This window comes from Hemiscyllium ocellatum, chromosome 11 (assembly GCF_020745735.1).
Source record: "Hemiscyllium ocellatum isolate sHemOce1 chromosome 11, sHemOce1.pat.X.cur, whole genome shotgun sequence".
NCBI lineage: Eukaryota > Metazoa > Chordata > Chondrichthyes > Orectolobiformes > Hemiscylliidae > Hemiscyllium > Hemiscyllium ocellatum.
Window position 1 is genome coordinate 3,141,768 of NC_083411.1, and position 15,083 is coordinate 3,156,850.

The 15,083-nt window shown below is 44.7% G+C and overlaps 1 protein-coding gene across 6 annotated transcripts in view; it reads right to left on the reverse strand.

Annotated features, from left to right (window-relative positions):
- Window positions 1–15,083, reverse strand: part of fgf13a (fibroblast growth factor 13a) — a 745,108-nt gene that overhangs the window by 255,247 nt on the left and 474,778 nt on the right. For 5 of the 6 annotated variants that reach the window (XM_060832388.1, XM_060832393.1, XM_060832389.1 and 2 more), the window contains one exon: window positions 2,056–2,166. In XM_060832388.1, the coding sequence (XP_060688371.1) occupies window positions 2,056–2,166 (111 nt within the window). Of the gene's footprint in view, window positions 1–2,055; window positions 2,167–5,620; window positions 5,811–15,083 lie in introns of those variants that run through there. The other variant, XM_060832392.1, reaches the window with a different exon arrangement.

Consider the following 15,083-nt stretch of genomic DNA (forward strand, 5'->3'; position numbering starts at 1 on the left):
CCATCTCTTATTTTATCATGTTTCTCCATATTCTAAAATAACTGAACTCACACTTCTTTGTAGGGGGCTTCACCTGCCACCTATATGCCCACTCCACAAACATTATATGCTTTATGCATTATGAAGTTCTACACTGTTCTCTTCATTTTCTTAGAATGCTTCCAATTTTATCCACAAACTTTGAAATTGTCCCTGCCAACTAAGATCTCAATCAGTAAAATATATCAATCAAAGAAAGAGGCCTGATACCAACCTTGGGGAATTCCACTGCAAACCAATATCCAGCTGGAAAGAGACCAAGTCAGAAGTCACATAACACCAGGTTTTAGTCGAAACGGTTTATTTGAAATCACAAGCTTTCAAAGCACTTTCACCTGATGAAGGGGCAGCGCTCTGAAAGCTTGTGATTTCAAATAAACCTATTGGATTATAACCTGGTGTGATGTGACTTCTGTCTTTATCCACCCTAGTCTAGCACCGACACCTCCACATCCTGGAAAAATACCAATACTCTCTGATTCCTACTACTCAGCCAATTCTGTATCCATGTTATTAGAATAGATTCCATACAGTATGGAAACAGGCCCTTTGGCCCAACAAGTCCACACTGACTCTCCAAAGAGCAACCCACCCAGAGCATTCCTCTACATTTATCCCTGACTAATGCACCTAACATTACGTGCAATTTAGCGTGGCCAATTCACCTGACCTGCACATCTTTGGACTGTGGGAGGAAACCGGAGCACCCAGAGGAAACCCACTCAGACACAGGGAGAATGTGCAAACTCCACACAGACAGATGCCTGAGGTGGGAATTGAACCTGGGTCCCTGGCGCTGTGAGGCAGCAGTGTAAACCACTGAGCCACCCATAAAATTTGAATTCCTTCAATGGGAAAACAGGCTCTTTGGCCCAACAAGCCCACACCAACCCTCTGAAGAGTATCTCCCACCAGACCCATTACCCCACATTTCCCCTAACCGACACATCCCTGAACACTTTGGGCAATTTAGCTTGTTCAATTCACCCTAACTTACACATCTCTGGAATGTGGGAGGGAACAGACAGGAATTTAACCCAGGTCGCTGGCGCTGTGAGGCAGCACTGCTAGCCACCAAGCCACCCTATTTCTGCCCCTTCTATTCCATGAGCTAGAACTTGATTAACAAATCTGTTATGTGGCATTGTATTGAATGCCTTTTGGAAGTCTATACTTTTTAAAAAATTCATCAGCTGAATGTGCCACTGGCTACGCCAGCATCCACTGTATCCAGTAAAGAGTGAATCACAGACCTAGAGTCAGCCAGACCAGGTAAGGACGTCAGATTTCCTTCCAACAAGAACATTGACAACAAATGATTACGTGGTCACCATCAGGTTCACTTTATAGTTTCAATTTTTATTGGGTTTCAGTTTCACCATCTATTACAGTGGGATTCAAACTCATGTCCCCAGCTTAGGATTCTGAATGACAAACTCCCGCGATATTCATGGTACACCACCAACCATCTCCCTTCATACACCATATCAACAATAATACCATCATCAATCCTCTCTGTTCCTTCTTCAAAAACACTCCAGCAAATTAACCTTATACAAGTTTCCCCATAAACAATATATCCATGGGTGGCACAGCGGCTCAGTGGTTAGCATTGTTGCCTCACGGTGTCAGGGACCCGGGTTTGATTCCAACCTCGGGTAACTGTCCGTGTAGAGTTTGCACATTCTCCACGAGTCTGCGTGGGTTTCCTCCGGGTGCTCCAGCTTCCTCCCACAATCTGAAGACGTGCGGATCAGGTGGATTGGCTGTGGGAAATGCAGGGTTATAGGGGTGGGGTGGGATGCTCAGTCAGAGGGAGGTGTGGACTTGATGGGCCAAATAGCTTGCTTCCACATTGTCAGGATTCTATGATTCTGGATACTCCTAATCAATTTAGAATTACGCAATATTATGTTGAAGTTATGTTTCATTGAGAACATTTAAATTACCTCGGAAGGAAGTGATGACATTTAACAGTAGTATACACAGAATATTAATTAACATCGTGTTACTTACTGTAACTACTGCCTTCTTCCTTTGTCCCATCGATAACGCCATCTGGCTGTAACTGCAGGTGGTATCCTTGCCTGCTGTATAACTTTGTTACGATACCTTTAAGCTGAGGCTCTGAAACAGAAATGAAACTCTCTATTAGTTGGCTTTGGGCTGAGGAAACAGCATCCCAACTATCATAGGGGCTTCAGGGTTCCACTTCCCATTGACTCAAAATCCAGAATCATGAAAAGGCAGGCAAAATGAAACCAGTGCCTCATCTGCACACTCATTCTAGGACCTCTACACTCTCTACCTCAAATGTTATAACCTTCTGTAAAACTGGAGCAAGTCACAAAATTTGAACATTCTCAGCAAGTCCATTCATTTGAAATTCTGAGGAAAATATTGACTGCATTAACCCCCGTTTGGGAGAGTTTCTGGAACTGTGATCTGCCTTTAAGATTACATGCAAACATAAAGGAAACAAGACATTACATTGTTGAAAAGTACTTAGAGAGAGTCTGGCAGCACCTGTGGAGAGAGAAATAAAGAGTTAACATTTCGAGTCCAGTGAGACTCTTCTTCAGATCATAAGAGTCTTTCTAGATTCAAAATATTAACGCTGTCTCTCTACAGATGCTGCCAGACCTGCTGAGTTTCTCCAGCATTTTCTGTGTTTTTTTTAAATTAGATTACTTACAGTATGGAAACAGGCCCTTCGGCCCAACAAGACCTCACCGACCTGTCAAAGCGCAACCCACCCAGACCCATTCCCCTACACCTAACACTACAGGCAATTTAGCCTAACCTGCACATTTTTGGATTGCAAGAGGAAACTGGAGCAAACCCACGCAGACACAGGAAGAATGTGCAAACTCCACACAGAGAGTCACCTGAGGCAGGAATTGAACCCAGGTCTCTGGCGCTGTGAGGCAGCAGTGCTAACCACTGTGCCACCATGCATGTTGTTTTAGATTTCCAGCATCTGCAGAGAGGGAATTCATTTGTGAATATATTTCTAGTTTCTGTTATGATGGATGATATGTTATTAAAATAGATGGTACTCCCAAACGCTATATACCTTCCTGGCATGCATATAGCAGATACCTTTTCAGAATGATGTCAGCAATCCCCAGTGAATATCCTCAGAATTAAAGACAGAGCCCAACCACACACAGGGTAATAACTTTCCTCACAGAAATGGCGGTGGCCACCCAAATTAAATGGTGGTTGTAACTGTGCTCAGAACATTCAACTGACACACAACCTCAGTTAAACACAATTCTCTCTCCTTCTATTATTATTTATTCCCTTATGGGATATGGGCAAGTCTGGCTATGCAGCATTTTTGTTGCCTGTCCCTAGTTGCCCCCTTGAGAAGGTGGGGGAGAGCTGCCTTCTTGAACCACTTCTGTCCATGTGCTGTAGGTTGACCCCCAATGCCCTTAGGGAGGAATTTCTAGGATTCTGACCCAGCGGTGCTGAAGGAACGGTGCTATTTTTCAAAGTCGGGATGGTGAGTGGCTCGGAGGGAAATTTGCATGAGGTGATGTTCCCAGGTATCTGCGGCCCTTGTCCTAGACTGAAGTTGTTGTGGGTTTGGAAGGTGCTATCTAATGATCTTTGGTGAATGTACAAACTCTCCAACATTGCACATTTGACAAACTGATTCTTTCAGATTATGAATATTTGAGACTGGTCAGTGATGGTAAAAGGAGACTTCTCACTTTCTATCTGACTGTAACTTCTGACGGATTGACACAGGGCACTTAAAAAAGAGAAACAAAAGCAGAAATGGTGTTACAAGTTCTGAGAAAAGGTCACTCGACCTGATTTGAAAACTCTGATTTCTCTCCACAGATGCTGCCAGACCAGCTGAGCTTTTCCAGCAGTTTCTGTTTTGGTTCTGATTTACAGCACCTGCAGTTTTCAGTTTATATTTAAAAAAAGAGGTTGGTTCCGATAGAGCAACAGGATAAGCCTAAATATTCGAATAAAACTTGACCAGTATTGCTGAAACTTAATTAAAATCTGATCATCTCTTTCTTAAGACCATTTTCCTCCAAAGTTTAATTAAAATGATTGAAAAATTCTCAAAAATGTCTGAGAGTAATAAGTGTTTTGTGAAGACTTTTAACCCCTAAAGACCCCTATAAGCTCTCTCTCTCTCTCTCTCTTTCTCTGAAGCAAACCACAGTGCAGAATTGGAAACTTTCCCAGGAAATGTTCATCGGCGCTGTACTGTACAGTTACACATCAACATTGCTGCCAATCTGACAGCCTGCTCCTCTATTTCACTTTGGAAAGGACTCCCTGAACAACTGACCTCTCTCCCATGAGGGACGAGAGGTTCTCGAGCAGAGCAGAGACCAGGAGGCTCCATCTTCAACCTGCAGACCCTCCCCAAGCTGTAATGTGGACCTGATGGGAGTGGGCTCCACACCCCAGCAAACCTGGCACTGTCTAAATGCAGCCACTCAATGTCTCCGAGGGTGGTGGGAGTAATCATTAGCTGAAACAAAGGAGTGCAATTGAGAAACCGCAAAAGAACACTGCCTTGTCTATGTGGTTAATGACAGAGCTGAGTAAATCTCAGGGATGCACAGTATTAGTAAATACAAACTATTCACAATTAGATTCCCTACAGTGTGGAAACAGGCCCTTCGGCCCAACAAGTCCACACCAACCCTCCGAAGAGCAACCCACCCAGACCCATTTCCCTCTGACTAATACACCTAACACTATGGGCAATTTAGCATGGCCAATTCACCTGACCTGCACATCTTTGGAATGTGGGAGGAAACTGGAGCACCCGGAGGAAACCCAGGCAGACACGGGGAGAATGTGCAAACTCCACACAGACAGCTGCCCGAGGGTGGAATCAAACCTGAGTCCCTGGTGCTGGGAGGCAGCAGTGCTAACCACCCCAAATCATGCCCATGGAGTCTAGCAAGTGCCCATTCCTTTTGGCCATTTCACTGAAGACTGTGACCAGCAAAAACCCAGCGATGATCCCATTCCCAATCAGCCTCATCTTTCTCCTGATGGTTTGGTGTCTGGATTTTTCTACTCTTTCTGGGAAAGCACCCCTCAACCCCCAGACACACACACCCACCCACACACCCATCTCATTGTTTGAAGATGTCTCGATGGCTTTTTTTTAATTCAAGTTTCAGCCAAAAGCCCTGGTCATTTTACTCGATGCTGTTGGGGATTTTTTTCCCCCTCCCTGTGTGATTGTTGAATATAATTTTGAAGGCAGGAATGCGTCTCCCGGATTGTAAAGGAGGAATGACAGAAACTGTGTGCGTGTTCCAAATCTCATTGCCCGCACAGTGTTTGTCTCTTTGCAGCAGAAGTATGAGCATCAGATTCTGGAGCTGACCCAGGGTGGGCTCAGACATTCCAAAAGATCCGTGTAAACATAAAAAAAATGCAACTTTAAACCAAATGACTGCAAGGCATTCAGAAGCAGGCGAAAGCGACATACCTGGTTGGAGGTCAGTGCCTACGGTTTGGAAAATAAAGAATGTTTTCTCTTAATAAAAAAGCCAAAATTAAAAGCTAAATCAAATAAGCAGCAAACCTGGGCGCCTCCTGCGGCGTTTCTTCAAGCCAAAAATCCTGACTTTGGAAAACACAGCAAACCAGTGTCTCTCACAAATCCCTTTGCTTTTACTGGGGCTACTGATGCGTTTAGACGGGAGCGATCTGTCTCTCTGTTCTCTGGCCAGTCTTTTCTGTCTGATAAGAGAACTGGCGATAGCAGCAGCCATTGTAACGGCGTTAAAATAAAAAATTAACTTTAAAAAAAAAGGGAGATTTGCAACAGATACAGAGAGAGGAAGAATCCTGATCTCCAAAGCAGTCTGCAGCAGCAGCAGCTCGGGTTTTTTGTTTAAATCACCATCGCATGGTCGTTGAAACAGCGAGAAGATTAATCTGTTGCAGGAGACAGGAGGGCTCGCGGTTAGTCAGTGTAAATCAGGGCTGGGTGCTGGAGATTGAGCATTCCTTCCTGTCCACTGATCACAATGAGCCATCGCCAACTGTCCTCTGCAACGAGCACCCCAGTGCCTCGGGCAGTCCTCGGGAAGCGGGCAAGTTAATTCTGCATTGCTGCACCTCCACCAAGCCAGGCTCCCAGGAGCTGGGGCTAACACCTGTTAGTTGTGCACGCTGCTCAGATCCAGTCCCCTGCTTGACTCTCCACTTCTTTCAGATACTCACTCCCCCCCCCCCCCCCCCCCTCCCCTCCCCTCAGCGAAGGCGGCGACACTCTCAAGCTGCCTCCAGACCTCTGTCTGGCATCCTCTCCCCTCCCCTCCAAGCCTTCAGTAACAGAGCACTAGGTACCTTGAGACAGAGCTAGTGTGAGCTGGAGAGGGGAGGACTGCAGTTCTGGTATCGAACTCGGGACGCTGTGATCACAGCTTGTCGGTGGCAGAGAGGCGCAGGGACTGAGACAGTGAGTGCCAGCAGCTGCAGCAGGAGACAGGCTCACACCCCTCTCTCAGCACCAGGCTTCCCCCCCACCCTAACACCATACAGCCAGAGCCTGACCCTGTCAGTCACCCAGAAGCTCCAGCTCTATTTCTAGCCACTTCCTAGTCTGGCTGGAACTAAAATGCTTTATAATGTTCAGGGTCTGCCTCAGACAGCCGCCTCTGACCTCCTCACAACCCAGGGTTAGAATGGACCTTTGCTACACACAAGGTTAGAGCTGCCTAAATAGAATGGCAGGAAACCAGACATCATGTAAAGTTCTAGGTTTCTCTAACCTGCTGCTGCTGCTGGTTCAATGCAGTTCCCCACAGAGAGGACAGAGTCATTCAGAGCACTGCAACATTGAGAGTTAAACGTCTACGTGCATCTGAAAAGCTCCAGACAGAATGCTGAGGAGATTGACTAGAAGGGCACCAGAGATAGGGAGCTCGGTGAGATGGAAAAAGAGAGAGAAATTGGAATTGCTCGCCCTGGGACAAAGAAGGTTAAGAGGAGATTTGAATGAGATGTTCAAAATTATGAAAGTTTCTGATGGGATAAAATAAATAGCAAGAGTTAGTAGTGAGTAGAAGATTGGTCGTGGTGAGGAACTGCAGAAATTCACCACAGGTCCTCAGACTGCACCTTCTGAATCCACAACCACCTCCATCTAGAAGGACAACAGCAACCGATAGATGGGGACACTGCCCCCTGCAAGTTCCCCTCCAAGCCACTGACCATCCTGACTTAGACATATATCACTGTCCCTTCACTGTCACTGGGTGACTGTCCACAATCCTGGAATTCCCTCCCTCAGGGCATTGTGGGTCTACCCACAGCACATGGACTGCAGCGGTTCAAGAAGGCAGCTCACCCCCACCTTCTCAAGGGTGGGGGGGGGGGGGCAACTAGAGACAGGCAATAAATACTGGGCCCAGCCAGCAACGCCAATGTCCTGACAAGTGAATAAGAAAAGCACAGGAGGATCCAGATTGGAAATAATTGGCAAAAGGATCAAGTGTGCAGACGAAGAGAATCTTATTTTCCATGCATTTAGAGATGGTTCAGAGAAGAAAAGTGATAAATACCTTTCAAAAAAAGCTAAAGCAGTGTTACAGGAAAAGAGCAATGGGCTCTTTTAAAGAGCTGACACACACAGAAAGGGTCAAATTGTTCCTCCCGTGTTACAGGAATTCTTCCCATCAGAAGGGACGGGAGAAATTTCTGGCTGTAACAGCTGCTCCTTTTTTGAAGTATTTTAGGGGCTGGAGGTGATTTCCAGGAACAATTACTGTTTTATATGCTATTGCGTTGTTTTGGAACTTTGGGGAAAAAAGGTCAAAACAACAGCACTTTTAAAAGGGAGAAGAACAGACAAAGGAAGCACGTGGTCAGGTTAGTGCAGGGGAGAGAGAGAGAGAGAAATTGACACCACAGTGAACCTGCACAGTTACTGCCTTTGCTGTTTTTGAATTCATGTGTCGCTGGACATCGGAGTGCATCTGGGAAAATTAACAGTGAAATTCACAACTAATCTTGGAGGAACTGTTGGGTGAAGTTCACAGCACAGAATCAGAAAAGTTAATTGTTGTTTTAAATCTGTCCAAGAGAAAGGCTGTATTAGTCAGTACAGTGGGTTCTTTCTTGATTATATGTTTTTGGAGATAAGTCTCTTGATTGAACTTAAAATATAAGCCACGACTATTAATTTAACCTGGGGCAATGTTTTGTAGAAAAATAAGACAGTATTATTTTCTAGGTCTGTAGATTGTGAAGGAGCAAAAATGACCTTAAGTAGAGTGATATGTGATTCTTGTCAGATGTGGGAGTTTAAGGAGAGTTTACAGGTTACTGTGGAATATATCTGCAATAAATGCTGTTGGTTGCAAATCCTACCAGATCGAATGGATCGGCTGGAGAGACTGAGGCAATGAAGAATTTGCAACAGCAATGGTGTGTGATGGATGGCAATTATAGGAGAGAGAAAAAGTCACAGATACATCCACATAAGGCGGCACAGTGGCACAGTGGTTAGCACTGCTGCCTCACAGCGCCAGGGACCTGGGTTCAATTCCCGCCTCAGGCGACTGACTGTGTGGAGTTTGCACGTTCTCCCCGTGTCTGCGTGGGTTTCCTCCGGGTGCTCCGGTTTCCTCCCACAGTCACAAAGATGTGCGGGTCAGGTGAATTGGCCATGCTAAATTGCCCGTAGTGTTAGGTAAGGGGTATATGTATGGGTGGGTTGCGCTTCGGCGGGTCGGTGCGGACTTGTTGGGCCGAAGGGCCTGTTTCCACACTGTAAGTAATCTAATAACTGGGTTAACTAATGGAAAGGTAAGAGAGATAGGCCGTTAGTGCAAGAGTCTTCTGTGGCTATCCACATTTCAAATAAGTATGCTGTTTTGGAAATATAGGGAGATGATGGATTGTCAGGGGAATGTAGCACGAACAACTAAGGTTCTGGTATTGAGACTGGCTCTAATGCAACGAAGGGTACGTCGGCTTCCAAGAGATCAATTGTGTTAGGGGATTCTGTAGTTAGAGGAACAGGCAGATGTTTCGGTGGCCAGCAGCGAAAAATCAGAATGGTGTGTTGTTTCCCTGGTGCCAGGATCAAGGATGTCTCAGAGAGGGTGCAGAATGTTCTCACGGGGGAGAGGGGCCAGCATGAGGTCATTGTACACCTTGGAACCAAAGACATAGGAGGGGAAAAGGTTGAGATTCTGAAGGGAGATTACAGAGAGTTAGGCAGGAATTTAAAAAGGATGTCCTCAAGAGTAGTAATATCTGGATTATTTCCAGTGTTACGAGCTAGTGAGGGCAGGAATAGGAGGATAGAGCAGATGAATGCATGGCTGAGGAGTTGATGTATGGGAGAAGGATTCACATTTTTGGATCATTGGAATCTCTTTTGGGATAGAAGTGACCTATACAAGAAGGATGGATTGCACCTAAATTGGAAGGGGACTAATATACTGGTAGGGAGATTTGCTAGAGCTACTCAGGAGGATTTAAACTAGTAAGGTGGGGGGGGGGACCCAGGGAGATAGTGAGGAAAGAGATCAATCTGAGACTGGTACAGTTGAGAACAGAAGCGAGTCAAACAGGCAGGGCAGGCAGTGACAAGGTAGGACTGATAAACTAAACTGCATTTATTTCAATGCAAGAGGCCTAACAGGGAAGGCAGATTAACTCAGGGCATGGTTAGTAACATGGGACTGGGATATCATAGCAATTACAGAAACATGGCTCAGGGATGGACAGGACTGGCAGTTGAATGTTCCAGGATAGAAATGCTACAGGAAGGATAGAAAGGGAGGCAAGAGAGGAGGGGGAGTAGCTTTTTTGATAAGGGACAGCATTACAGCTGTGCTGAGGGAGGATATTCCTGGAAATACATCCAGGGAAGTTATTTGGGTGAACTGAGAAATAAGAAAGGAATGATCACCTTATTGGGATTGTATTACAGACCCCTAATATTAAAAGGAAATTGAGAAACAAATTTGTAAGGAGATCTCAGCTATCTGTAAGAATAATAGGCTGGTTATGGTAGGGGATTTTACTTTTCCAAACATAGACTGGGACTGCCATAGTGTTAAGGGTTTAGATGGAGAGGAATCTGTTAAATGGGTACAAGAAAATTTTCTGATTCAGTATGTGGATGTACCTACTAGAGAATGGAAATTGCCTTATTGGGAAATAAGGCAGGGCAGGTGACTGAGGTGTAAGAGGGGGAGCACTTTGGGGCCAGCGACCATAATTCTATTAGATTTAAAATACTGATGGAAAAGGATACACCAGATCTAACAGTTGAAGTTCTAAATTGGAGAAAGGCCAATTTTGATGGTATTAGGCAATAACTTTCAGAAGCTGATTGGGGGCAGATGTTCACAGGAAAAGGGATGGCTGGAAAATGGGAAGCCTTCAGAAATGAGATAATAAGAATCCAGAGAAAGTATATTCCTGTCAGGGTGGAAGGGAAGGCTGGTAGGTATAGGGAATGCTGGATGATGCAAGAAATTGAGGGTTTGGTTAAGAAAAAGAAGGAAGCATATGTCAGGTATAGACAGGATAGATCGAGTGAATCCTTAGAAGAGTATAAAGGCAGTAGGAGTACACTTAAGAGGGAAATCAGGAGGGCAAAAAGGGGACATGAGATAGCTTTGGCAAATAGAGTTAAGGAGAATCCAAAGGGTTTTTACAAATATATTAAGGAAAAAGGGTAACTAGGGAGAGAATAGGGCCCCTCAAAGATCAGCAAGGCAGCCTTTGTGTGTAGCCGCAGGAGGTGGGGGAAGATACTAAATGAGTATTTTGCATCAGTATTTACTGTGGAAAAGGACATGGAAGATATAGACTGTAGGGAAATAGATGGTGACATCTTGCAAAATGTCCATATTACAGAGGAGGAAGTGCTGGATGTCTTGAAACGCATAAAGGTGGATAAATCCCCAGGACCTGATCAGGTGTACCATAGAACTCTGGGGAAAGCTAGAGAAGTGATTGCTGGGCCTCTTGCTGAGATATTTGTATCATCGATAGTCACATGTGAGGTGCCGGAAGACTGGAAGTTGGCTAACGTGGTGCCACTGTTTAAGAAAGGTGTTAAGGACCAGCCAGGGAACTATGGACCGGTGAGCCTGACGTCAGTGGTTGGAGGGAATACTGAGGGACAGGATGTACACGTATCTGGAAAGGCAAGGACTGATTAGGGATCGTCAACATGGCTTTGTGCATGGGAAATCATGTCTCACAAACTTGATTGAGTTTTTTGAAGAAGTAACAAAGAGGATTGATAAGGACGGAGCGGTAGATGTGACCTATATGGACTTCAGTAAGGCGTTTGACAAGGTTCCCCATGGGAGACTGGTTAGCAAGGTTAGATCTCACGGAATACAGGGAGAACTAGCCAATTAGATCTAAAACTGGCTCAAAGATAGAAGACAGAAGATGGTGGTGGAGGGTTGTTTTTCAGACTGGAGGCCTGTGACCAATGGAGTGCCACAAGGATCGGTGCTGGTCCCTCTACTTTTTGTCATTTATATAAATGATTTGGATGCGAGCATAAGAGGTACAGTTAGTAAGTTTGCAGATGACACCAAAATTGGAGGTGTAGTGGACAGCGAAGAGGGTTACCTCAGATTACACCAGGATCTGGACCAGATGGACCAATGGGCTGAGAAGTGGCAGATGGAGTTTAATTCAGATAAATGCAAGATGCTTTATTTTGGGGAAGCAAATCTTAACAGGACTTATACACTTAATGGTAAGGTCCGAGGGAGTGTTGCTGAACAAAGAAACCTTGGAGTGCAGGTTCATAGCTCCTTGAAAGTGGAGTCGCAGGTAGATAGGATAGTGAAGAAGGCGTTTGGTATGCTTTCCTTTATTGGTCAGAGTATTGAGTACAGGAGTTGGGAGGTCATGTTGTGGATGTACAGACATTGGTTAGGCCACTGTTGGACTATTGTGTACAATTCTGGTCTCCTTCCTATCGGAAAGATGTTATGAAACTTGAAATGGTTCAGAAAAAATTTACAAGGATGTTGCCAGGGTTGGAGGATCTGAGCTACAGGGAGAGGCTGAACAGGCTGGGGCTGTTTTCCCTGGAGAGTCGGAGGCTGAGGGGTGACCTTATAGAGGTTTACAAAATTATGAGGGGCATGGATAGGATAAATAGACAAGTCTTTTCCCTGGGGTCGGGGAGTCCAGAACTAGAGGGCATAGATTTAGGATGAGAGGGGAAAGATATAAAAGGGACCAGAGGGTGGTACGTGTATGGAATGAGCTGCCAGAGGAAGTGGTGGAGGCTAGTACAATTGCAATATTTAAGAGGAATGGGTATATGAATAGGAAAGGTTTGGAGGGATATGGGCCGGGTGCTGGCAGGTGGGACTAGACTGGGTTGGGATATCTGGTCGGTATGGACGGGTTGGACCGAAGGGTCTGTTTCCATGCTGTACATCTCTATGACTCTAAGTCTCTGTATCCTTGTGTAGAATGGATACTGTTCATATCAATTACCAGATTCTCATTACACTCCCCATCCTATGGAGGTGCAGTAATATCAGAGCAATCACCGCCATGCGCACTCTGGAGGCAGGAAGCATGTTTCTGCTGATGTCCAGAACCAGAGGACATGGTTTAAAAATAAGGGGTAGGCCATTGAGAACAGAGTTGAAGAGAAACCTTTTCACCCAGAGAGTGGTGGGTGTGTGGAATGCTCTGCCCCAGAAGACAGTGGAGGCCAAGTCTCTGCAAACTTTCAAGAAAGAGATGGATAGAGCTCTGAAAGACGGTGGAATGAAGGATTATGGGGATAAGGCAGGAACAGGATACTGATTGTGGGTGATCAGCCATGATCATAATGAATGGTGGTGCTGCCTCAAAGGGCCGAATGGCCTACTCCTGCAACTATTGTCAATTGTCTCTTGTAATATTTGTCAGAAAGCAGGTCACAACAGACTTACGTGATTTTAATGGAAAGTTGTTTATACTGTTGGTCAGTTCAGAAGGATCTAGGATTGAGCATGATTTTAAGTTAGTTTATAAGACAGCAGAGTTGAGTTCAGAAGGACATTTAGTTACTCTCCTGGAGGGAGTTCACTGCAGCTCAGGGAACCCTTACCTCAGCAATGGGGTTTAGTTTGTTAAGCTCCCAAACCAGGAAGGCTGGTTCGCAATCTGCAGGTCGTTAGAGCTGAGTAAGTTGAGACTCTCAGATTTATGAGACATTCATGTCAGTGGAACTGAAAAGGAGTCATTGATTTTTTCAACACTCCATGGCACAAAACCTGGAGTTAGTTAAATAGAAACATAAAAATATTAAAATACGTTGGGGAGTGGTAATTTCTTGAGATTTGTGTCAGTTCTGAAAATCTGGCAAACAGATTTATTGTGCATTTTAGACCCTGCTAACTGTCTACTTCATTTAGACAGCTTTTTTAAAGTCTTCTTTTGTGTAATAAGCTTATTGTTAAATAAAATCTGGAGTTCTTTGTAAATGCATTTCATTGACTATGCATCATATTAACGAACTAACCAAAAAAAGTTCTCTCAAACCAAAAACTGAAACAACTGCGGATGCTGTAAATCAGAAACAAAAACATATATTTCTGGAAAAGCTCAGCAGGTCTTGCAGCAGTTAACATTTCGGGTCCAGTCCTTACGAAAGGTCATTGGGTGCTTTCCAGTGACTTCCGTTTTTTGTTTCTGTTAAACCAAGTTGCGTTCCAGGATCTGACCAGTCTAGGAGAACACCAGCTGAAATCGTAATATCATATTTGCTTAACAAATTCACACATTGAGAGATGAAAAGCTGTTGAATGAAACAATAGCTGTTGGTTTGGAATGTGTCTACTTCAACGCCAGGAGCACCAAGAATAAGGTGGGTGAACTTGCAGCATGGGTTGGTACATGGGATTTCAACGTTGTGGCCATTTCAGAGACATGGATAGAGCAGGGACACAAATGGTTGTTGCAGGTTCTGGAATTTACATGGTTCAGTGAGAACAGAGAAGATGGTAAAAGAGGGAGAGGTGTGGCTTTGTTAGTCAAGGACAGTATTACAGCTGCTGAGATAACGTTTGAGGATATGTCAACTGAGGTAGTTTGGGCTGAGATTCGAAACAAGAAAGGGAGTTTTCTATACGCCTCCGAATTGTTCCAGAAATGTAGAGGAAAGGATAGTAAAGATGATTCTGGATAGGAGCGAGAGTAACTGGGGAGTTGTTATGGGGGCTTTAACTTCCCAAATATTGACTGGGAATACTCCAATTCATGTACTTTAGATGGGTTAGTTTTTGCTCAATGTATGTAGGAGGGTTTTCTGACACAGTATGCAGACAGACCAACAAGTTGAGATGCCAAATTGAATTTGGTAATAGGGAATGAACCCGGCCAGGTGTTAGATTTGGAGGTAGGCGAGCACTTTGGTGCTAGTGACCATAGTTCAGTTATGTTTACAATAGCAATTGGCAGTGATAAGTATATTCCACAGGGCAAGAGTTATAGCTGGGGGAAAGGCAATTATGATGCACTTAGGCAAGATTTACAATGGGGAAGGAAACTGCAGGGGGTGGAGATACTTGAGCTTATTCAAGGAACAGCTACTGCATGTCCTTGATAAATATGTACCTGTCAGGCAGGGAGGAAGTTGTTGAGCGTGGGAACTGTGGTTTATGAAAGAAGTTGAAGCTCTTGTCAAGAGGAAGAAAGAAGGCTTATGTGAGGATGAGACGTGAAGGCTTAGTTAGGGGGCTTGAGAGTTTTTAGTTAGCCAGAGAAAACCTAAAGAGAGGACTAAGAAGAGCCAGGAGGGGAAATGAGATGTTGTTGGCGGATAGGATCAAGGCAAACCCTAAAGCCTTCTATAGGTATATCAGGAATAAAAGAATGACTGGAATAGGATTAGGGCCAATCAAAGACAATAGTGGGAAGTTGTGTGTGGAATCTGAGGACATAAGAAAGTGCTTGATGAATACTTTTCATTAGTATTCATATTGGAAAGGGCAATGTTAGTGAGAATACAGAGATACAGGCTACGGGATTAGATGGGATTGCAGGTT